Source organism: Stegostoma tigrinum, chromosome 3 (assembly GCF_030684315.1).
Source record: "Stegostoma tigrinum isolate sSteTig4 chromosome 3, sSteTig4.hap1, whole genome shotgun sequence".
NCBI lineage: Eukaryota > Metazoa > Chordata > Chondrichthyes > Orectolobiformes > Stegostomatidae > Stegostoma > Stegostoma tigrinum.
This window is the reverse complement of record NC_081356.1, coordinates 99,480,794-99,506,345: the sequence shown is the minus strand read 5'-3', so window position 1 is coordinate 99,506,345 and position 25,552 is coordinate 99,480,794. Positions and strand designations below refer to the sequence as shown.

The following is a 25,552-nucleotide window of genomic DNA, read 5'->3' as shown; positions in this document are numbered from 1 at the left end:
GAAAACAGGCTTTGTGTATGTCTCCTCCTAAACTAACCTCCAGCATCCAGGCATTGTTCTTCTAAACCTGTAGTGTACTCCCTCCAAGGCCAATATATCTTGCCTAAGATGTGGTGATCTGATCTGCGTACAGTACTCCAAGTAGGGTCTAACCACTGTTTTATACAACTGCAGCAAAATTTCTGCACTCTGTACTCCAATCCTATAGATAAAAAAGGCAAGGATTCTATTACCTGTCAATTATTTTCTGCACCTGTTCATGACGTTTTAAAGATCATGTAAAGCCCCAAGTTTCTTTGGACTTCCACTGTATTTAACCCCATCTAGAAGGTACTTAAGTCTGCCCTTTTTTGGTTCAAAATGGATAGTCTCTCACTTGCTTACCTTGAACTCCATCTGCTACAGTTTTTTCACATAGTCTATTGATATACCTGTGTAATTTTATGCTATTATCTACACTGTTGACAATGCCACCTAACTTGGTGTCATTTCAAATTTGGATATAGAACTTTCTATGCCATTATCGTAATTATTAATCATTAATGTGAATGATTGAGGCCCTAACACAGATCCTTGTTGGGGCAGTACTGTCACATCCTGCCAGTGTCACATCATGTAAGCTGTTTGTGTTTCTTTGGATGGATGGCATGGGGCTAATATTAATGTAAACAGAAGCATGAGCTTAAAATTTAGGTTAGCTGGTACAGGTGCAGGATGGAACATGAAGCACATGCAATTGACTTGGAATGTCATGAGCCATTATGCTTAACTGCAGAGCCTTGGGATCCAAATCTTGAGGGTTTCACTTTGAAAGGGATGCTTACAAAGGATAACCTGCTTGTCAAGGAATTTGGGGTGGTAAACCAGAGCAGAAGACAGCTGGTTAATTTGTGACATTCATTACCCATTCTGAACCATCATACTGAAGGGTGTTGCTGCACTGCACACTACCTTGGACATGTGAAGATTTGTTTGATTCTGTGTAGATGTATATATGGTAAGAGACCCTGAAAACTGTCTTCACTTCTCCTATAATATTTAGATTGCTGCTGTAGATGTCTTGGGCTCTAGAGGGGGACAGAAAATCCCTTTCCATTTTCTGAGGCGACATAGAAAAATCTATCATACTTTATTGATCTGTCCCATACTATTTGGTGCAAAGTAGATTTACTCCAGCATTGGGTGAAAACTTCAACCATGGTAAGTAGGACTCTTCTAGGTGACCAGCATTGGTCATTGCAGATCTCTATGCTTCCATGTCAAAAGTTTAATCTATTCAGCATTTTCATATATGATCTAGAATAAGTACCAGTCCCTTTATCTTGACATTTGTGCAATTTAAAGCATTGTGGTTAATATAGTAAGAGCATGGTGCTGTGTCTTTTCTGAAGCGTGGAGATCTTTCAACTTGACGGACATTTCTGGTGTCTAATTGTTATTATGACCTTCATTGTCTTCGTATTGAGCCAGGCTCTATTCATTTCATCACCCCTGCACTCATTAATTTATGTTGATTTTGAGGTCCATCAGGGCTTGATTTTAAACATTTTCACCTGTTTTGAGGCAAAGGAGGCATTTAAACACTTTACTCCATTTTTTTTGTAACCTCATGTCAGCCCTGAAGCACCAAGATGTCTAGATTTCGCTGATCCAGGTATTTTACAAATCCACGTATCTAACAGTGCCAATATGAAGAAATGTTTTTTGAGGCCTAAGACCCAGGCTTTAGAATTTTTTCCATAAATTTGTCCCCCTCCTCCGCTCTCAATGCTCCATTTAGATACTTTGTAATACTCAACAGTTGTGTGTGAAGTCATGCGCTTAAGGAAATGGAACAGACTGGGGGAATCACAGAACTAAAAGCAGAAAATTGACCAAATCTGATCAGATTAAGATTTGGATGCATTAGTAGATTTATTCCCCAAGAGATCATGTAAGTGTTTTGCAACTGTCAGAAAGGATAGCAAGATACCAGATTGCAAAGAAAGTACGAGGGCATACATGAAAAAGTGTAATCCTGCAATTTATAAAAGCAGCATTTGAATAATATTGTATGCAGTTTTGGAATTCCCACTGCAGAAAAAAATAAACGGGAGCTAGAAAAGCTGCTCAGATTTAGGAGCATTAGGAAAGAAAGTTAAGATAGATATAAGCCAATAAGCATGTTATTGGGACATGGAGCGTATATACCTTACATTGCAATGGCACTGAAACTCTGTTGCTCAGGTGTTTAGTAAGCAGAAATCTTTTGGGATTGACAGTAGCAAACTTATGGTAGAAAATAACACTGGCATCTCCACTAAATAATAGAACTGTCAAATGGCTTGCTTAACCTGTTCAATTTTTTGAGATACTTTCCATGGTAAATTAAGGTTGACTAGGCACAATTGGCTGATCTAATCAAGTGCCATGTTCCTCTGACATTCTGTAAACAGGCAGATTACAGACTGTACTTCAGTCAATGCTTGCAAAATCTATTTGATGTTATATTTGATTCTGTGATTGGACAGTATTTGTTGAACAATTGGACTGTACTAACAACCAATTTAAGTTGACCCATAGCATGGCTCATTTCCACTAACCAGAAGCAGCATATATTAATATGCAAGGAGTCCTTTTGTGTAAAAACAAAGTTTTACTATAGTCCCTTTTAAAATAAATTACTGAATAACATGGAGAACTTGTAGCCCTCCTGGGCTTTCTCTATGGTATCACCTCACTTCTAATGAGAATTGACTTGTCAGCACTTTTTTTTTGCTGCAGTATAAGTTGCTGTGATGTTTTGAAATTTACTATGCTTTTGCTTTTACTCAATGAGTACAAGACCAAAAGTTTCAGCAACATGATCTCTTTTCAGCAATATTCAGGTTCTGCACCAGCAAGTGACTTGTTTAAGTTAAAACAGTTTAACAGTTTTGTTGTTCAATAATACATTATGGAAGACAAAATGGTAATTATATTGTTACTAAAATTAATCATACAATACACACTAATACTAAACACAGAATAATATTTATTTCTCATCTGGCTAGTTATAGGTTCAAACTCTGGTTAATTTGTTGCTGATGTATGCATGCTATAATTTCGATGGGTTTGACCAACTCTCAGTGGAGTGCCATACAAAAACAATGAAGGTTCTGTTGACTTTGTGTGATAATGAGATAGAAACCTATTTGGCATTTTTTTGTTCCCATTGGCTTTAAGATAAATATAAATGATCGTAGGCATTAAATAGGTAACCAACACTTTGCTGTTGCACAAAATCAAAATGGTGAGTGCATTGAACCTCACTTATGTTTAGTAATCAATATTATTATTATTATTATTATTATTATTATTATTAGTTATTGTATATTTATAACTTACAGCAGTGACTGCACTTGAGCAGTATTAATCAGCTGTTTGGGATATCCTGATAGACACAATTTGAATGCTACCTTATTATTCTTTAAGAATAGCAAACAAAACCAATTCTGCTTCATCTGCCTCACTATCACTGAGTTTGCAACACAGTGATCTTAAAAGTTCAATAACCCTCAAAATTGTTCAGTTGTTCCTAATCAGACTTTAGAAAAAAAAACAGATCTCGAATACCAAATTTATAACTTCAACACAAATTAGCAATTTATTATTAAGAATGTAACTATAATGGAACACATATAAACTACAAGGCAATCTAATTAATATCTATGATCTAAGTCCAGTTTTCTTTGATTGCAATGCCAGTACTTGCGCATCAATAGACAGACACGGTTAAGGGATAAATTTAAAAACAAAATAAAATAATTGGAATTTACCAGTTCAATAACCATTTCAATGATGAATACCAAACCTTCATGAAATCCTTTGATCTTGCTTGAATTTCAAAGTTTCTGGTCGAGGCAAACTGCTTCCACAGATCTGTGTTGATTTTTTTTTCTTTTTGCTGATTTTTGCAGTCTGGGGTTCTTTTCTCAGAGCTTCCAACAAATCAATAGGTGGGAGAGAGCAGTGCTAAAAGATGGATTCCCACTCTGGCAGCTTCTAAAACAAAACTCCCTCCTGCCCAAAATCTCAATCAGAGCCAGTTCACTTTTCCTTTGTTTTCTCTGTCTCAACATTGTTGTTGACTGGTCAGCATCAGACTCTTTTTGTAACTGACCAATTTAATATCTGGCCAGCAGCCAATCCCTGAGGATAACAACATCTCAGTGCCAAATTGTCTCCAGTGTTCTTGGAGCAGTAGTTAACCTATATAATCTTGCCAGGCCAGTTCCCAACAGCAGGCATTGATATTTTCTATTCATTCGTTTTTAAACAAGCTGCTGTTCAAAGTTCACTTCTCAACTGTAATTCTCAGTTTCAAACCTAAAATGAGAAAAATGAAAGAAAAACCATGATGGTCTCAATAGTGTCATTAAGGAACTAAAGCTTCAACTGATTTTTTTTTTTCTCGTTTATAGCTGATTGCCAAAACTGTAGCAGCATTGCTGTTTAATACAGTCAATATAGTAACAATTTTCAAATCAATGATTTATCATTAAAAATTGGATATTCAGTTCCAATTTCTTTTGCATATCCAACATATTTCTGGTATCTCAGCATCACAGGAGAAGCACAGTTTAGCCGCTAGATTTCTGCGGTAGCAAGTTGATATAAAGGTTGACCTCCTCAGCGTTATTCACACAGTTAACCTTGTGAATAAATAACTGACGTACTAATAGAAACTGGATTGGAAACTATATTAAAATCCATGTTCTCCAATAGGATGATGCAAGATAGTATCTCAGCAGTGCTAAGTCACCACCGACAAGTACAGATAAACACTTTCTTAGGATTGTACTGCACTGTGCAAGTTCAAAATCTGCATTTTACACCAGCAGCTGTAATTCAAGTAATGATGGGCAGAATCTTACCATCTTTGTTTTTGATGGTCTATGAGAGCCATTTATTGGAGTTGATGAATTAAGAGGCCACCTTTGGATGGTGGTTGGACTGCACTGGCAGGAAAGCCAGAAGGAATGCGAGAAGCTGGAGGAGAAGAACTGAGGACACTTCAAGATGGAGACACCCCTGAATACTGCAATTGAAAGTTTAATAATCTATGGCCATAACTTTAAGGCCGTTGTTGTTGAGAGATATCCTTTTGTAGGATTGGTTATTGGGCTGAGGCTCTGCAATACCTGTGGCGCAGTCTGCAGGTTATACAGAAGCCTTTGAACAAAGCAGCTCAGAGTTCCATTCATGGCCTGCTCTCAGAAAGCTGCCTCTAAGTTCTTCCACCAGTTCCCCCCCCACTTCACATTTTTATTTATTCATTAATAGGATACATGTGCTGCTGAAAAGGTCAGCACTTGGCACCGATCACTAACTGCCCTTCAGAAGATGGTGATGAGCTGCATTCTTGAACCATCGCAGTCTGTAAATGATCCCTTAATTGTTGAAGATTAGCTGTCTTGTCACCATGCTGGACTTCTCGCTGATGCTGGAATCTTATCCTTATAAAGATAATTGCATAGAGTCAGGAAGCAGGAATATTTCAAATTGACAACCCACTCCCACATCCAGAACCCCCCCACCTTATGGAGCCAGGAATATATTGCCTACAGTCGTCATTGACAACCAAAATATATTCAGCATATGCATGAAGATTGTAACCATTTTAGTAAATGCAATCTGATACATTGAAAATTTCAATAGGTTTCAAATCAAAAATTGTAGAGAATTCTTTGGCTGGTAATAAATCAAGATGATCACATTTGCTATACAACGTCAGTGTATTTTGAATGACAACTATGTCTAACTAAAACTGAAATTTCATTAGCTTATTGCTGTTAATATAATCCTTTGTCATGCAATGATTGCTTCCTCTAGAAAAATTCATTTCGTATTTATATGTTTGTCCACAAAGCATTAGTATCTCTGAAACGTTAAAGTCTAAATGATTGCATTGAATGCTACAAACTGCACCCAAAGGTACTTGCAGCAGAGATAAAACATGGCAAGGGCATAGTATGTACTTTGGATGTCCATCATCAAGAGTGGCTTAGCAGCAGTCCTACTGATCCAGCTGGGCAAGTCCTGTAGGAGGTTGTTGGTAGACTGGGGCTGTGATGGTGAGAGAACCGACAAGAGGGGAAAAACATACTTAGAATCATCTTGATCAATCCACTTACTGCAACTTGGGGAGGTGATGGCATAGTGGTATTATTGCTGGGCTGTTAGTCCAGAGACACAGATAACATTCTGGGGATGTGGGTTTGAAACCTGCCATGGCAGATGGTGGAATTTGGATTCAATTAAGAAAAAAAGTTCTGGAATTAGGAATCTAATGATGACCGTGAATCCATTGCTGATTGTCAGGAGAAAAAAAACCCATCTGGTTCTCTAATGCCCTTTGGGAAGGAAACTGCCATCCTTACCTGGTCTGACCTTCATGTGACTCCAGACCAACTACAATGTGGTTGACTCTTAACTACCCTCTGAGCAATTGGGGAAATAAATGCTGCCTGGTCAGTGATGTCTCATCCCGTTAATGAATAAAGGAGCTGTGTCTGTCCATAACAGTATCAATAAGAGTGACCAATGCACAGTCCTTGTAGAGATGAAGTCACCTTAAGAATATTCTTCATTGCATTCAACAACACTGTCATCGTGCTAAGTGGGATCAACTTTGAAAAAATCGACCAGTTCAAGAACGGGCATCAGCAACAGCAGAATTATATTCCATCGCTATCTGCAGCTTCATAGCCTAGCATGTTCCCCCACTCTACCACGACCATCAAGCCAAGGATCAACCCTACTTCAAAGAAGAGTACAGGAGATCATGCCAGGAGCAGTATCAGGCAAACTTAAAAATGAGGTGTCAATCTAGTTTAGGCACAATGAGTGTGTGCCAAACAGTATAAACAACAAATGACAGAACTAAGGATTCTATGACCAATGATTCAAATCTAAGCTCTGCAGCCCTGCCACATTCCATTGTGAATAGTAATTGAGAATTAAACAACTCGGTGGAAGAGGAGAAGACTTGACAAATGTCCCCATCCTTATTGGGCTCCCCCACCTTTTATACCAGTGCAAAAGATAAGGATGAAACATTTACGTCAGTTCTCAGCCAAAAGAACTCAAGTGGATGATCCAAGTTAGCCCCTCCCATGGGTCCCCACCATCACACATGCTAGTCATTAACCCATTCCATGTGATATCATTGGCAGTTTAGGCTAAGTGACCAGATTTTGAGTTTAAAAAGAGGTGAAACTTTGAGCCCAACTAGACTAATGAACTTGTCTGAGAAAGTGTGAAAAATTGGTTTTGATTACAATGGTTATTTTGTCAGAGTTAGAAATGCTCAAATGCTTTAAAGCTCAAACAGATTCCCTCCAAGGCGGATTAGAACTAGCAATGCCCATTAGACTATTTTTATTTAACCACCGAGTTCTTTCCCAGAGGGATGTTGATTTCTGGCCGGGAAAGGATCGAAAAGGAAAAGGTGAAAATTTGTACTAAACTATAGAATTACTATAAAATCTTCATAAATCTGTGAAGATTTTTTCATTATTCAGCATATGGATGTTAGTGTATATAACTTGCCAGCTTGCCTGTTTTTAGAGTTGCAAACATTCTTCTAGCTTGGGAATTTAAGGAAGTAGTAGCTATCTGAAAATATGGCAGAGAGTTCAAAATCCCTCTCTATTACAAGTTACAGAAAAAGTGACTAGGTTTAGCATGTCCATGATGATGAACGAGTACGGATGCACTATTGCGGGCAAGGTTATCATTTAGTTCAGGCCCTGGTAACGAACAAAATTCTGAATGGATAATGGAGATTCTGGGCAGTGCAGTGGCGTAGTGGTTCGCACTGCTGCCTCACAGCACCAAAGATATGAGTTTGATTCTACCCTCAGCCTGCTGTCTGTGTGGAGTTAGCACATTCTTCCTGTTTATTCTGGGTGCTCTGGTTTCCTTTCACAGTTCAAAGATGTGCGGGTTAGTTGGATTGGCCATGCTAAATTGCCCAGTGTCCACAATGTGTAGGTTAGGTGGATGAGCCATGGAATATGCAGGGCTAAAATGATAGGGTTGGGGTTGAGAGATAATGGGAACTGCAGATGCTGGAGAATCCAAGATAACAAAGTGTGGAGCTGGATGAACACAGCAGGCCAAGCAGCGTCTCAGGAGCACAAAAGCCGACGTTTTGGGCCTAGACCCTCCTTCAGAGAGGGGGATGGGGGGAGGGTTCTGAAATAAATAGGGAGAGGGGGGGAGGCGGACCGAAGATGGAGAGTTGAATCTGGGTGGGATGCTTTTTGGAGGGACAGTATGGACTCAATGGCCGAAATGCCTGCCTCCACACTAGGGATTCTATGAAGTTGTGAAAAGCGAAGTACAGAACAAGAAAGAACTTAAATATCATGGTAATGCGTACTGCTGTGGAAAGCTCATTCAGCAAGAATGAATGAAAGAAAGCATGCAATAATTGATGAGATGATAACCAAAACAATGGCAGATCAGCTGAACTGTAAGTTGCAAATGGCTTTGACATGCAGATGTATTCTTACAGATGGTTGAGAGTTAAGCCTGTACCAAAAGTTGGAACCAAAATTGCCTTCAATACTGCAGTTGATCCTCTTGCACCAGAAGAAACAATGATCAGCTTCATATTTTTGCACCCATCTAAATGCATTTCAAACAGTTAGCAAAGTGTTTTTAAATAACATTTCACCCAGTCATCTGATGACATCTTTTTATTATAAAAGACAAGAACAGAAGGAACAGAAAGGGCCAGGAAAAAAGTTACTGGAGCTAATTTCATAATAGGACATAAGAATCAGACTATAAACTGACTTCCTGATGTGGCGTGGGGCTGAATTATACATGTCCAGACTCTGAGAATCTAGGAGTGATGTTGCTGATAAAACAACATGTATTTTGCATACTCATGAGTTCTATAATTTGAAGCAGAAAGCAGCAGCTAAGAGCTCAGTAAATACACAGCAATGCATGCACTGTGAGAAAGGTTTAAAAAGTAGTCTTGTGGGCATCATTTGCCAGAAGTCATTTTGTGGCTTGTGGCAGCAATCAGATGGCTGGAGGGTGGTCATGATAGTGGGACATGCAGGCAAATCAGTGTGAAATACAAAACTTGGCCAAATGTCCAAGATCAGTGACCAGTGTGGGCCACGAATTTGCAGGAAGAGGCTAGGAGAGTGGAGAACAAGAACAATAGTTTGAGTACTTATTTAAGAAATACATACATGAGTAAGAAGATGTGGAAGGAATTTTGACAAAACAGTGACAGAAGTGATCCAGGGAAGTCTCAATGTGAGGAAAGAGGCACACCTGGATAGCATGGGTAATCCTCCTTGAACAGTAGATTAAAGTAGAAGTTCCCATGTTTGGGGAAATGTTTTAAAGGAGGTGAAATGATGAAAGATCTAAGAGTTACAAATCTGAGAGAATTTGGAGCATGTTTAGAAGTCAGTGATAATGGTCAGTCTGCGTTATCACACAGGATGATCTGTGTGGAAAAGGCTCTACCAAGTGGGACCTATAAGATCCAGTCTAAGCTCGTAGCTGGAGGTTTTGACAAATGTTTGGGGGAAAAGAGGGAGATCTCCTACAGCTGGGAAGGTAATTTTGAAAACCCTTTGCCATTTTAACAATGTTGCTTGAAAGTATAACTTTCTACATGCCACAGTGACCTTCTTTCAGGACAACTTGGCCCCTTAGGGAAGTACCAAGAATAAGAGCATAAGAACGTAAGAAGTAGGAGCAGGAGGAGGCCATCTGGCCCCTTGAGCCTGCCCTGCCATTTAATAAGATCATGGCTGATCTTTTTGAGTCTCCGCTCCACTTACCCGCCCACTCACCATAACCCTTAATTCCTTTACTATTCAAAAATTTATCTCACCTTGCCTTAAAAACATTCAGTGGGGTAGCTCCAACCACTCCACTGGGCAGGGAATTCTACAAATTCACAACCCTTTAGTTGAAGAAGTTCCTCCTGACCTCAGTCCTATATCTGCTTCCCTTTGATTTGAGGCAATGCCCCCTAGTTCTAGTTTCACCCGCTAACGGAAATCACCTCCCTGCCTCCACCTTATCTATTCTCTTCATAATCTTATATGCTTCAATAAGATCTCCCCTCATTTGCTGTTATTCGTACCAAAATGGATGATCTCATACTTAACAACATTGTACTCCATCTGCCAGACCTTTGCCCACTCACTGAGACAATCTGTATCCCTCTGCAGACTGTGTCTTCTACACACTTTGCTCTATCACTCATCTGCAAATTTTGACACACCACACTTAGTCCCCAACTCCAAATCATCCATATAAATTGTAAACAATTGCTGTCCCAACACTGATCCCTGAGGCACACCACTAGCCACTGACCGCCAACCAGAAAAACACCCATTTACCCCTACTGTTTGCTTTCTACTGGTCAACCAATCCTCTACCCATGCCAATACATTACCTGTAATACCGTGCAACTTTATCTTATGTAGCAGCTTTTGGTGTGGCACCTTATCAAATGCCTTCCGGAAATCCAGATACACCACATCCACAGGTTCCCCATTGTCCACCATGCAAGTAATCTCTTCAAAGAATTCCGCCAAATTAGTTAAACATGACCTAACCTTCATGAACCCATGCTGGGTGTTTCCAATGGGACGATTTATATCCAGATGTCTTGCTATTGCTTCCTTAATGATAGATTCAAGTATTTTCCCCATTACCGAAGTTAAGCTTGCTGGCCTACTCTTTGTCCACTTCCTTTTTTAAACAGTGGCATCGCATTGGCTATTTTCCAATCTGCGGGAACCAAGCCAGAGCCCAGTGAATTTTGGTAAATAATTACTAGTGCATTTGCTATTTCCCCCATCACCTGTTTTAGTACCCTGGGATGCATCTTATCAGGGCCAGGAGGCTTGTCTACCTTTAGCCCCATTAGCTTGCTCAGCACAGCCTCCTTAGTGATAGTAGTTTCTAGGTCCTCTCCTGCTATAACCTTCTTGTCATTAGTTTTCGGCATGTTATTTGTGTCTCCTACTGTGAAGACCGACATGAAATAACTGTTTAATGTCTCAGCTATTTCCTCATTCCCAGTTATTAAATTGGCCTTCTCATTCTCTAAAGGACCAATGTTTACCTTTGCCACTCTTTTACGATTTACATATTTATAGAAACTTTTGCTGCCTGCTTTTATATTCTGAGCTAGTTTACTCTCATAATCTATCTTTCTTTTCTTTAAAACTGTTTTTGTGGCTTTCTGTTGGCCATTAAAGATTTCCCAATCTGCTAGTTTCCCACTACTCTGCTTTTTTGTATGTGTTTTTTTTCAATCTGATACTTTCTTTTATTTTCTTAGACTTCCATGGCTGACTCTCTCTTTTCCTACAGTTCTTCCTTATCACTGAGCATTGTGAAAAATAGAGGGGGCTGGTGGTGGAATCTCTGGAAATTGCATAAATGCATTTATGGGTTATAGGATGTTTCTCAGATGTGGTATTTTTCAGTAAAGGCAATTCTATTAGTATTAGGGTATTCAGATCTACAGGCAGATCTGGACATGTTCTATTGTCACACCTTACTGAGTTGGGGCACTGGAAATCAAACCGCTATTCTGAAAGTTGTCACAAAAGTTAAACGTTTTATAAAAGCATGCAAAATTCCACAATTTACTTGTATTTTTTAAGATAAGGGTTAACAGAAAACATGGACCAGATTCTGTACTTAACAAGAATTACTGTTTATTACAAATAAATAGGTCTTAGCTATTAGTAAACAACTATCAACTGTTGACATACAACTCTATTGGTTAAATGTCTAACTTCCTTAAAACTCACCCTGCACACCCAGGTAGGAAAAACACCAAAAATCATTGGTGTTATGGGTTGGGGGGGGTGGGGGGGCGGGGGGTGCGACTTCAGGTGCACAAACTGGACCAGATGTACATTTTGTTCTGGAACTTAGCCTGGCCATGAAAAACCCAAAGGTAGAAGATATCTTGAAAACAAATAAAAATAGTTTAAAATCTGAAGTTAAAGAAATGGATGCTGAATACTTTGGGTGATACTACATTTTGCATGCAGATCCTAGACATGGATTTTCCAGTTTGGGATATTTGTGATATTCCTTGTTGGAGAAAATTACCAAAGTTGCTCCTTGGTATGGGAGACAAAGAAAATAAGAGTGAGGAAGAGCACACTAGCCATTGAGACTGGTTCTCATTGCTGCTGACTTTGTGTTCTAATTGTTTAAGATATTGGATGCCAGAGGCCTTGCCTGCTCCTTCAACCAGATTTGTCCCTATCAATATGGTGACCATGGTTATGACCATAATCTGAGTGATTTCCATTCTGCTGCAAAAAGGGTAAGGCCTCAAAGCATCAACCTTAACCTGACAATTAATTATAAATTTGAGACAAATAGACTCTGTTTTATGGAACCTTGGAGATGACTTCCATTTCCGGACACTTCTTTGGATGGGAGTGTAATTGAATATTTCCCATTCCATCCTGCTTTGCAGAGGTCTATCTCATCCCAAATCATTTGGGTTTCTCAATGAGTTGGCTTCCTTTTGGGATGTGCAGGCAGCCACTATTCCTGTGAGAGAGTTTGGCAGACACACCCTATTGATTTGGTTAATGTGTAATCATTTGACATATTAGAGCTGTTGGATAGCATATACCATGAGACTGGCATTATCCACAATACCATATAGACCCCTATACGAGGGTTCAAACACTCCCATTATTGCAGCATTCCATACCACCGCCTTAATTCCCAAATTCACACTCCTGTCTTCTGTTTGGCATCAGCAATATTTTAACATCCTGGTGTCTTCCCTCAATGTTAAGTCTGCTTGTCTATACAATTGCCACAATGTTCCCATAGATCAACTCTTGTGTCTGTTGTTCTAACAGTATTAGTATAAGATGATGGATTGGAGGTCCACATGAACCTATCTGTTACTAATTCATTCCCTTAGACTTTTGCCCTCATATATGCATGAGGACAGGAGCAATACCTCACCCCATGTCTGAAGCTGACCCATCAGCCTGTTCCACGCATGTGTTTTCACGGTCCTGTTCATGTGCTTCACTGTTCCTGAAGATTGCAGGACATGTGCCATTTGTCCATTGCCCTTAAGTGGTTTGCATTACTTATCCTAGAAACTGATCTCCCTGATCAGATTCCACTATGTTGGCAAACCCCAAGTTGAAAACACTACCATTATGAGGATTCTTGCAGTCCTGTAATTCCAATATTACACAAAGGCAGCCAAGTTCTCCCTGTTGCATAGCTACATGGCTCTCCTGAAAGAAAATACAGCTGAAGAAACCTAACAGTATCCAAAGATTGGTTCATTTCACTCAATTGTTTCTTCAAATCGAAACAAAGTAAATGTGAACCTGTGTGTTGTAATGTTTGCTTAATTAGTGTGAGTGCCACCTAGAAGGAGAATTTGTTACTGCAATCCTGCAATTCTTGAAGGAACAGGTTTAAATAGGCCAAGCCCAACAAAGGAGCACCAACAAGAAAAAATAAAGGAAAGCTGAGGCAGAAAGAGAAAAATAATTGGAGAGAAAGGCAAAACCAGTCAAAGGAAACACCCACTTGAAAGCTGAAGGAGGAGAACGAAAGAGCTGAAGAATTGGCCAAAAATAGGGCTGAGATGGGATCTCTGTGAATCAGGGATAGTGGTAACCATAGTGAATGAGGAAGGAGTAATATCCATCTTCTTTCCCCAGACTTGACAGAAGACGATCAATGTGGACTTCACAAGCATCAAAATCTCCCCTCCCCCAACTGCAACCCAACCCAGTTTGTCCCTACCTCCCTAACCTGTCCTTCCTCTCACCTCAAGCTCCACGTCCATCCCCTACCTACTAGCCTCATCCGCCCCTTGACCTGTCTGTCCTCCCTGGACTGATCTATCCCCTCCCTAACTCCCCACCTACACTCACCTTTACTGGCTCCACCCCCACCTCTTTGACCTGTCTTTCTGTTCTCCTTTATCAATCTTCTGTCAGCCTTCCCCTCTCTCCCTATTGTAGAGTATATAATTAGTCATCAGCAATTGGATTGTTTCATTCAGAGAATGCTTTCACAGAAAAGCTGCTGAAGATTCGACAGTAAGGATGCCTCACTATTTAAAAGTGGGAATATGAAATTGCTTTCATTGTACCATTGCACAAATACATTATTATTACAATCGCTTTTTATAATGCGGGAGTGTTTTTGGATTTAGAAATACAGGACCCATTAAGACTCAAACAGATAAGCTTCAGAGTTGATTGAGTACACTTGATGGTCTTTAGACTTCTTTATTTAAGAGCTGGGGTCTTTAGTTTTAAAAAAAAAGTTGAGAAAAATAACAGCAGTGATTTGGTGGTGGAAGAGAAATGTTCAAAGGTACATTAAAATCTCTTACGAATATTAAAAGAAAGACTTGAGTTCTTGGCCTGGGCTCAAGTCCCATCTGATCCAGAGGTGTGTAATATCATCTTAGAAAATATCTTAAGAGCTGATTTCTTGTCATGGGGAAAAAAAAAGACCAGTTCTTGTTCGTACAGTTTAATAATTGGTATCATGTGGGATTGAGTTTTTAAACTAAACAAAGCTGTAATCTTCTCCCCTTTTCAGATTATTGTTAATGTTGCACTGCCCCTGGTGGGTAGTGTTTTTTAATTAAGTGACTGGCTAATTTGATGGTGTTTTATCAAAATAAAAATGATGCTGTGTTCTACTTGCTGTGTTGGTAAAATAAAAAGCTGAGTTCTTGCCTGGTGGGATGTTTGTTTCCGGACAAGAAAAAGGATCGAAGGGATGTATGTACTATCCTGCAGATTTTGCAATTTAAACCTTTCGTGAATCTCTGAAAGTCTTTCGCTGCTGAATGTCGTATTTGGATAATGGTGTCTATAACAACTTGCCGTTTCCCTTGCTCCCAAAAACCATCATGGAGAGATTACAGCCGTAGAAGTAGCATTATGCTTTTAGTAGTACTTACAAAACAAGGAAGTAAAGTCCAGATACATTGGCTAGATTTATAGGCCAAATTTGTCCTTGTGGATTGATACCATTCGAACTGGCGCCTCCAATAACAAGACTAGGATACATATGGAAAGCAGATATCAAGTATGAGTTACAAGATTTCTAAAGATCAACTGAACATAATGAGATGTGTGGTGTTTAATGCAGTCATCCGTAAAATGGTTTCTATTGTAACTGTGGCTGGAAGCATTGAGAATAAATTTTAAATTTTATTCCTAGCTTAATTTAGTTTGTGCATTATTTAATTTTGACTAAACACTGGCTGAGTGAGGGAGTGTTCTGAGTGAACAACAGTTTTTACCCATGTAAATACATAAATGTACATCTGTATATTTTTTTTTGTTGGCAAGAATATGTATTCTTGGGGAATTGAGTTCAAGGGTCATTCTAGGGGAATTAAGTTTAAGAACCATGAGGTTATGCTGCAGCTCTATAAAACCCTAGTGAGACCACACTTGGAATGTTGTGTTCAATTCTGGTCACCTCATTATAGGAAGGATGTGGAAGCTTTAGAGAGGGTGCAGAGGAGATTTACCAGGATGCTTCCTGGACTGGAGGGCAGGTCTTATGAGGAAGGGTTAGGGAGCTAGGGCATTTTTCATTGGAGTGAAGAAAGATGAGAGGTGACTTGATAGACATGTATGAGACGGTGAGAGGCATAGATAGAGTGGAGTGTTAGAAAATTTTTCCCAGGGCAGAAATGACTATTACGAGGGGGCATAATTTTAAGGTGATTGGAGGAAGGTATAGGAGAGATGTCAGAGGTGGGTTCTTTATGCAGAGAGTTCTGGGTGCGTGGAAAGCACTGCCAGCAGTGGTAGTGAAATCAGATACGTTAGGGACATTTAAGTGACTCTTGAATAGGCACATGGATAATAGTAAAATGTAGGGTATGTAGAGTAGTTTGCTCTTAGAGCAGGATAATAGGTTGGCACCACATCATGGGCCAAAGGGCCTACACTGTGCTGCACTTTCTATGTTCTATGTATTCAATATGTAAAGTAACAATTTAACTATTTATACTCATTTCACATACTTTTAAAAAAAGCTGCCTTCTGTATCAGCACTTTGTGTGCTGAAACACAGTTCAAAAGATCACTGCCAGCATATTTACAACATATTGCGTCACCTGACAGTGTATTTCATTGTGTGCCTTTTCTGAGTCTTAGGCAAATCTAGGAAAATCTAATAAATGAACTCAGAAATCTGGTGTTGATTCTACTATGGAAATGGGCTGGACAGGGAGAATGGTGTTGGAAAGTGCTTGGGGGTAATTGGGAAGAAAGACAGATGATCCTCCTACCCTGAGGCAAATGGAACCACATAAATGGACAATTAAGAGAATTCTTTCCCTCAGATGTTGGAATTTACACACAACAGGGGTGGCATTCTACCATGAGGGGAGATTACATGTCACATCCAGTTGATCTCCTGGCATGCTTGGGAGTTTGAGACTTTCCTGCTTGTGATCTCTTTAGTCCATGGAGGGCTCTTCTGTAGCATCCTGAGTACCGTCATGCTGCACTTGCATAGACTTGGTGGCACTATACATTGTTTTTGTCCTCTTCTTCTTGATGCAGTACAATCAATGGTCATTGTTCCTGTTGATTCTGCTGTTGAGAATGATGAGCTGCCAGTACTGCGATTGGTTGGCTGCTCCTGGGGCAGGCAACCAACCACTTGGTTGCTTGCTATTGAATAGATGCAAACCTCGATCCTGCAGCTTGCCAGAGTGGGGTTGTCACCCAATTTTTGGCTCCATTGGCAGTACTCTCAATGCCATCATAAAATCAACCCTGTTTTCTCAAATGCTTGTTTGTTATTGGTTATTTTTATCACTACTTAGTATAAATGTTCTACAGACCATTCTGTGTAAAATGATGTCCATTTTGAATTTTATAATGTAATAAATGCATGTTTATTGAGTGTTTCTAACAGACACAATCACAATATAAATGTAAAATCTGGCAATAATGTACACATAATAGCTGAAAGTACAACCAAAAAGTAGACGTAATAGTTTTCAATTTCTGGATAACTCAGTCTATTAATTTTGGTGCCCTTTTCTCGCAATGATCCCATTTGCAGCAGTGGTGAGCCTTCAAATCTGATTCCTATGAGCTGGCTGTTTAGAATCATAGAATCCCTTTTGTGTGGAGGCAGGCCCTTTGGCCCAACAAATCCACACTGACCCTCAGAGCATCCCACCCAGACGCATCCCCCTATAACCCACCTATTCGACACATCCCTGAACATTATGGGCAATTTAACACAGCCAATCCACTTAACCTGCACATCTTTGGACTGTGGGAGGAAACCAGAGAACACCCACGCGCACGCTGGGAGAATGTGCAAACTTCACACAGACAGTTGCCTGAGGGTGGAATTGAACCCTGGTCCCTGGTGCTGGGAGGCAGCAGTGCTAACTATTGAGCCACAGTGCTGCCCCCTAAAGGGCATCTTGAGTTCCCTGCCCCCTGCCTCTCCAATTGCTGCCTGTTTGTAGGTGTCTGCTATATCTTGGAGGTGGAAGCTGAATGTACTTCAGCACATTATTAAGTTGGCCAATAGCCTTCTCAGCATCACTAGCAAGAATTCTGTGGAAAGGCAAACAACAAAAATGAGACAGGATAGTGGAGGTAGTAACATTGTGCAAAGCAGCTGGCAGTGCATCAGGATCAGTATTTTCAGAGATCAATCTCTAGGTAACCCTTGTCCAAATCAAATCCCTGATGTAGGAATTCATTGGTAGTTGCAATTTATTTGTGGAAAACATTTAAAAAGCCTTCAAACTTAATGCAGCTCCAAGCTCCCATTTGCTGTCTTTCTGTTTGAGTTGCTGATACAGTAGGCTGGATTTTTTTCGTGGAGTTGTAGAGACTCTGCAGAGGGTTCAATATTGTGGCTATGGGTTCCATATTCATCAGTCCTGAACCCATTTTTTTTTTAGAAGAAACTATTTTTGCTGTTTGGAGGTGGAAGATTAATATTTACATGTATCCAAAATTCCCACGTGGCATGGGTCGGGCTGCATGCTAAGGTGCAATAATTGGCATTTCCAGCTCCAGTTGTGCCACAAGGCAAACAACCTGCTATAGATTTATTGCTCCTTGCCTATTCCTTCTACTTCAGTGCTTATCCTGTGAACAGCCTGCGCTGCTCCACTGAGTGAGCTTTCAACCCACTGCAGGGCATCATGCTACTCTTTGTATGCAATAAGTGTGATCCTGCATATGTTCTTTCTGTGGGCTTGGCCAGTCTCTCATAGTTGGAGTTAATGCCATTGCACCTCCAAAAAAAGGTAGGGTTAATCATCAAGGTAACAAGGTGTAGAGCTGGATGACTGCAGCGGGCCAAGCAGCATCAGTAGACCATTTTGGGTCAAGACTCTTCTTCAGAAATGGGGGAGGGGAAGGGGATTCTCAAATAAATAGGGAGAGAGGAGGAGGCAGACCGAAGATGGAGAGAAAAGAAGATAGGTGGAGAGGAGAGTATAGGTGGGGAGGTAGGGAGGGGATAGGTCAGTCCAGGGAAGACGGACAGGTCAAGGGGGTGGGATGAGGTTAGTAGGTAGATGGGGGTGCGGCTTGGGGTGGGAGGAAGGGATGGGTGAGAGGAAGAACAGGTTAGGGAGGCGGAGACAGGTTGGACTGGTTTTGGGATGCAGTGGGGGGAGGGGACGAACTGGGCTGGTTTAGGGATGTGGTGGGGGAAGGGGAGATTTTGAAACTGGTGAAGTCCACATTGATACCATTAGGCTGCAGGGTTCCCGGGCGGAATATGAGTTGCTGTTCCTGCAACCTTCGGGTGGCATCATTGTGGCACTGCAGGAGGCCCATGATGGACATGTCATCTAGAGAATGGGAGGGGGTGTGGAAATGGTTTGCGACTGGGAGGTGCAGTTGTTTGTTGCGGCCTAAGCGGAGGTGTTCTGCAAAGCGGTCCCCAAGCCTCCGCTTGGTTTCCCCAATGTAGAGGAAGCCACACCGGGTACAGTGGATGCAGTATACCACATTGGCAGATGTGCAGGTGAACCTCTGCTTAATGTGGAATGTCATCTTGGGGCCTGGGATAGGGGTGAGGGAGGAGGTGTGGGGGCAAGTGTAGCATTTCCTGCGGTTGCAGGGGAAGGTGACGGGTGTGGTGGGGTTGGAGGGCAGTGTGGAGCGAACAAGGGAGTCATGGAGAGAGTGGTCTCCCCGGAAAGCAGACAGGGGTGGGGATGTAAAAATGTCTTGGGTGGTGGGTTGGATTGTAGATGGCGGAAGTGTCGGTGGATGATGCGTTGTATCCGGAGGTTGGTGGGGTGGTGTGTGAGAACGAGGGGGATCCTCTTAGGGCGGGTGTGGCGGGGCGGGGTGTGAGGGATGTGTTGCGGGAAATGCAGGAGACGTGGTCAAGGGCGTTCTCGATCACTGTGGGGGGAAAGTTGCGGTCCTTGAAGAACTTGGACATCTGGGATGTGCGGGAGTGGAATGTCTTGTCCTGGGCGCAGATGCGGCGGAGGCGGAGGAATTGGGAATAGGGGATGGAATTTTTGCAGGAGGGTGGGTGGGAGGAGGTGTATTCTAGGTAGCTGTGGGGGTCGGTGGGCTTGAAATGGACATCAGTTACAAACTGGTTGTCTGAGATGGAGACTGAGAGGTCCAGGAAGGTGAGGGATGTGCTGGAGATGGCCCAGGTGAACTGAAGGTTGGGGTGGAAGGTGTTGGTGAAGTGGATGAACTGTTCGAGCTCCTCTGGGGAGCAAGAGGCGGCGCCGATACAGTCATCAATGTACCGGAGGAAGAGGTGGGGTTTGGGGCCTGTGTTGGTGTGGAAGAGGGACTTCACCAGTTTCAAAATCTCCCCTTCCCCAACTGCATCCCTAAACCAGCCCAGTTCGTCCCCTCCCCCCACTGCACCACACAACCAGCCCAGCTCTTCCTCCACCCCCCCACCCACTGCATCCCAAAACCAGTCCAACCTGTCTCTGCCTCCCTAACCGGTTCTTCCTCTCACCCATCCCTCCCTCCCACCCCAAGCCGCACCCCCATCTACCTACTAACCTCATCCCACCTCCTTGACCTGTCCGTCTTCCCTGGACTGACCTATCCCCTCCCTACCTCCCCACCTACACTCTCTCCACCTATCTTCTTTACTCTCCATCTTCGGTCTGCCTCCCCCTCTCTCCCTATTTATTCCAGTTCCCTCTCCCCATCCCCCTCTCTGATGAAGGGTCTAGGCCCGAAACGTCAGCTTTTGTGCTCCTGAGATGCTGCTGGGCCTGCTGTGTTCATCCAGCCTCACATTTTATTATCCAGATAGGTGGAGATGAGTTCGGTGGGGCAGGAGCGGGCTGAGACGATGGGTCGACCAGGGCAGGCAGGTTTGTGGATTTTGGGAAGGAGATAGAAACGGGCCATGCAGGGTTGGGGAACAATGAGGTTGGAGGCTGTGGGTGGGAGGTGCCCTGATGTGATGAGGTCATGAATGGTGTTGGAGATGATGGTTTGGTGCTCGGGGGTGGGGTCATGATCGAGGGGAAGTGGTGTCGGAGAGTTGGCGTCTGGCCTCGGCGATGTAGAGGTCAGTGCGCCATACTACCACTGTGCCACCCTTGTCTGCGGGTTTGATGGTGAGGTTGGGGTTGGAGCGGAGGGAGCAGAGGGCTGCCCGTTCTGCAGGGGAGAGGTTGGAGTGGGTGAGAGGGGTGGAGAGGTTGAGGCGGTTAACGTCTCGACGGCAGTTGTTGATCACCAAAAATGAGTTCAGCTGGCATCCTAGCTGCTTCTGTCACTGTCTTCTCAACTATATGAATCACTTATAGCCTTGCAGATCTACCACAGTCCAGGGCATCGCTCGATGATTGTGTGCTCCTTTTTGACAAATGCGACATTACAGCAGTCTATTCTATCACGTCACCAGAGGCAAAGGTCTTCAATGTGACAGTTGCAGTTTGCATTTCGGTCCATAACTGTTTGGACCACAGGAGAGCATCGGATATACATATCTAATAAAATGAATAATTGTATGTGCCAGATCTGCCCCAACAAGTCCACAATTCAAATGTAATCAATCACGAGTGACCTCTATATGCTCCTGCTAAACAACACAGCATGCTGGAACAAAACAAGTTGTTGAACCTCCTGTGGCATTCAATTGATGTTCATCTACTGCACTCACAGTGGATGCAATCTCCTGCCATACTGTCTTTGTCATATTCAGTACTTTCCTCTTTCATTTTGGTTATGTTTTCTCTTTCTGCTTGTCTTTTTGATCATAACCAGTATTCTGGCCATAAAAGCTGGCATTGTTTCACCCACACTATTGGCAGTTGCTCTCCTCTACGATATTCTGCCGTGACATTGAAGAAAACGTGGTTAAGTAAGGCCTTAGGTTATATGTGGCATCAACCAAACTTATGTCTGCTGACATGCAGGAGTCTTAAATAAAAAGGTGTAGAGCCAGATGAACATGGCAGGCCAAGCAGCATCAGATGAGCAGGAAAGCAGGTTTCAGGCCTAGCGGAACATTATTCTCTAAGTGAGTGCAGAGCTATGTTGATAGGTAGGCTAACATATGTTCCTTTCATGTTAACATAACGTGTGTCTAGTTGCACAACAACACCCTACCAGCTTGCTCCTTGCTTGCTGCAGTGACAGTATGCTGTGGTAAAGGTAATGATCAAAACACAATTGGATGCCACACCCTAATAAAATTGGTGGTGAAAGTGTAGGAGGAAGGGCAAAGGTTCTGCATGTAGTATCTAACTATCTGTGCCTGAGGCATTGTGCTCGTCTGAGTTCATGCAGAGTGTCAGGACCAGCTGAAGTTTCGAAGATGCTGACATCTCCTTGGCTGGGTCATGTGAGGTTTTGTCAGTTTTGACTGCTATGTGCTTTGTCATGGCACAAGGGCAATAGAAAACATTAGTCTATTTTTTTTAATGGAAGGGCAATGATGGGCCATCTTTTATGGTGTCAGTAACCAATTAGATATTGAGCATAGTTCGCACTCACTTGACCAATCTTGGATGTCTCCTCCCATGACCTAGGAGCCCAATGCATCAGGAACTACTTGCGTGAAATATTTTCCACCATTTCCATATCCAGACTGCTTGGAAATTTTCTATGTTGCATTAACATCGTCTGTGTTAAAATTCAGACTGGCAAGTGGCTGTGTGATGATGACAAAATTTGTACTGTGATGGGATGATCACTGAAACCTGGTTTCTAAACTAGTAGAATTAGTTTCTTATTGTGCCTTGATCCACTGTGGGAATAGCAGCTGGAGATGGGAGGTGATTGGTAACTGCCTTTTTTTTTTCTTCATTCATTCATTCATTCATTCATGGGATGAGGGTGTCGCTGGCTAGGCTGGCCAGGGTTGTTAAGAATCAGCCACATTGCTGTGAGCCAGGAGTCACATTGTAGTCCGGACCAGGTGAGGATTGCAGGTTTTTTTCTCTGAAGGGCATAAATGAACAAATTGGTTTCTCTGTGACAATGCTCATCATTAGACTCTTGATTCCAGATTGTTAAATTTGTGGGTTGTCAAACCCACGTTCCCAGAACACTTAGATAATAAAATGTGAGGCTGGATGAACACAGCAGGCCCAGCAGCTGCTGGGCCTGCTGTGTTCATCCAGCCTCACATTTTATTTTCTTGGATTCTCCAGCATCTGCAGTTCCCATTATCACTTCCCAGACACTTACCTGGGTCTCTGCATTAATAGTCCAATGATAATATTGCTAGGTCATCGTCTCCCCAAAGACACATTGTTGCTTAAATTTGTTTGTTTCCTGTGTCCAAAGCCCAGTTAAAAATTATTCAGAGGGGAAAAAAACCATAACTATTTGGAGGATCAATACGTTTATTTCCGTTTTTGAAGTACGCAAAATGAGTTGGATCAGTATGTTTAATTCGTCAGTTTTCTTGTTTTCTTTTCTTCTGGGTTCCCTTTTATAGTTCATTCTATCATGTACAAAATAAACAAAATCGATTTGACAATAAAACAGCCTGATTTGGTATCCTTTCTTTTGCATAATAGTTAACTGCAGAAAAACATTTGTAGCAAAACTTTTGATGTTCAGCAGAAGTTGATTAGTACTAACAACAGTGAAGTGAAAGTATTCGCTAAGAAATTAACATGCTTTTTCAGGAAAGCTGCATTGGTATTATAAGCCTGTAATACACTTGGGGTGACATAATTCTTCAAATGCCACTGAATTAAATGCAAATTAAGAACAGTGAAATATTTTGGGGAAAGTTTCTAAAGTTTTCTTTGGTGTTACTTTGAATGTTACATCAAATCTAGTGATAAGGACATTAAATATGTTTTTCTGAAATGTTTTCATTATGAATTTCTGTCTTAATGGTGCATGGTTTGTACCAAACATTCTCATTGTTGAATTTTGAGCCCTTTTGGGTGCCTGTCTAGCTAGATACAAGGCTTCAGAGCATGCAGAATGTATGTAACCCCATATCTGTGAAAAATTTTTATTAACTGTGCCAAACTGTCCTAGAGTCAGTTTACGTCCTAATCTCCATTAACATCAACAAAGAAAGCCTCTCAACGGTGGAGCAGTTCCCTTATGTGGGCAGCTACCTTTCATCTAAGGCTAATATTGATGCAGAGATTCAATCACACCCAATCTGTGAACGCTGCCTTTGGACACGCAAGGATGAGAGTTTTTTATAACTGTGATATTGTGCTGATACCAAGATCCTCGTATATAAGCCAGTCACCCTTCTGAATCTTCTATGCGGCTCTGGAACCTGGACTATGTGTAGATGTCTCCTCCAAAGCCCTTAAAGTACCAAGAATACTGGTTGTGATTGATTCTCTGCATCAACTGTGAGGACAGGCATGCTAACATCAGCGTCCTTGAAGGAGCCAATGGCAACAACATAGAGGGCATGATCTTCTGAAACCAACTCGGCTAGGCTGGTCACGTGCCCAGGATGCTTGTGTTCTGACTGCCAAGACAAATTACCTTCGCCTAGTTCAAATGACAGGTGGATAAAGGAAACATTTCAAAGAGACCCGGAAGGCTTTTTGCAAGAAATGCCGCGTAGATGTCAAAGTGTGGGAGACCACCTTTAGAAGAAACCAAATTGGAGGAACCTCCTGAATGGTGCGTCTGAATTTTTTGAGAACACCTGTCAGCAAGAGGAAGTATGAAAAAGAAACTAGAGGAATAGGTGCCAGTGATCTCAAAGTCAGAGGTCAAATCCATTTCCTGGAACACCTGCCAACTGTGTGGTTAGAGATGCATCTCTAGGATCAGACTCAACAGCCATGCAAGGACCCGCAGAATGCTTGACTAGTGACATGGAGTTTCCTAGGTGGTCACTCATACTTGCTGGCAAGTGATTGCTGACAATGACAGCTTGTGGGGAGGGAAGATATTGGCCGCTTTCTTCATGTTGAGATTGCATATTTCATAAGTGTTCATCAGAACTCGTAGCCGTGGTGACTTTATTGTGTCATTTTGGGCCTTTTGCACCAGGGATACTTGAGTTGTTCTGATTTTTGGGGGCCAAGTGGTATGTTTTGAAAACAGTGGGATGTGAATTTGCTGGAGGTGCTAAACACATAGCACCCACCATTCAATTTCTTCGTTTTGCAAGTTGGGAAATAAAGACAGTAGGGCTGGAGTTTTATTCCCCATCACCGGCCAGGGCTTGATGGCAAGTTGGAAGAGGGGCACATAATATTTGAGAACCTTGCAGTTGCAAATGCATGCTGTTTATCAATTCCTCATGTGTTTTATCCAGGGTGAGGGATGCTTTGGGTTGCATGGGCTAATTGAGGCCGTTAAGTGTCTAATTACCATAGCAACGTTAATGTAACCCATCTCATTTTGACTAAAGACGGTGTAATTAAACATAATTTTGATTTTGCCACTTCTTTGAAAAATGACAATAAAGGTGGAATTATAGGATGAATTTGTCTTTCCAGATTGTTCTATAAGTAGTGCTTATGGTTTCTCAATAAATGTAAACAAATGCAACTGAATAAAATTGAATGATTTTAATCGTCTTAAAGCTGAATAAAAATACTTTTATTCTCTCAAAGACGGAATTGTTAATATTTAAATGAAATAATTAACTGGACAACTTGTGTAATCTCTATATTTTACAGAACATTTCAGAGTGATACCAAGTTTTATTAACAAAAGTTCATTTCTTTCAGTGTATTTTGGGACCTTTACTGTGCGGCCCCTGAAAGAAGAGAAACCTGTGAACATTCTAGCGAAGCAAAAGCCTTTCATGATTATGTAAGTCACTGATCAAATCTGGGACTCTTTCAATGACTGATTCATTTTTATATCATGAGCCTGAAGTTTCATGGTTAGAACCTTTTTGCCTCATTGTCATCTAGTTCAGATCTTAGTTTTAGAAAAAAGATGTCCAAAACATCCTTCAGCCTGGAAAATGTGTGTAAAATGAATTTGGCAGCTCACTGGAGGTCTCTAGTGGACTGCAACAAGGTTCTGAGTTATAATTATAATTTGAG

At 41.6% G+C, this 25,552-nt stretch overlaps 1 protein-coding gene across 4 annotated transcripts in view; it reads left to right on the top strand.

Annotated features, from left to right (window-relative positions):
• ssbp2b (single stranded DNA binding protein 2b) overlaps nt 1-25,552 on the top strand; it is a 359,324-nt gene that overhangs the window by 96,223 nt on the left and 237,549 nt on the right. For all 4 annotated transcript variants that reach the window (XM_048526257.2, XM_048526250.2, XM_048526242.2 and 1 more), the window contains one exon: nt 25,229-25,313. In XM_048526257.2, the coding sequence (XP_048382214.1) occupies nt 25,229-25,313 (85 nt within the window). The remainder of the gene's footprint in view (nt 1-25,228; nt 25,314-25,552) is intronic.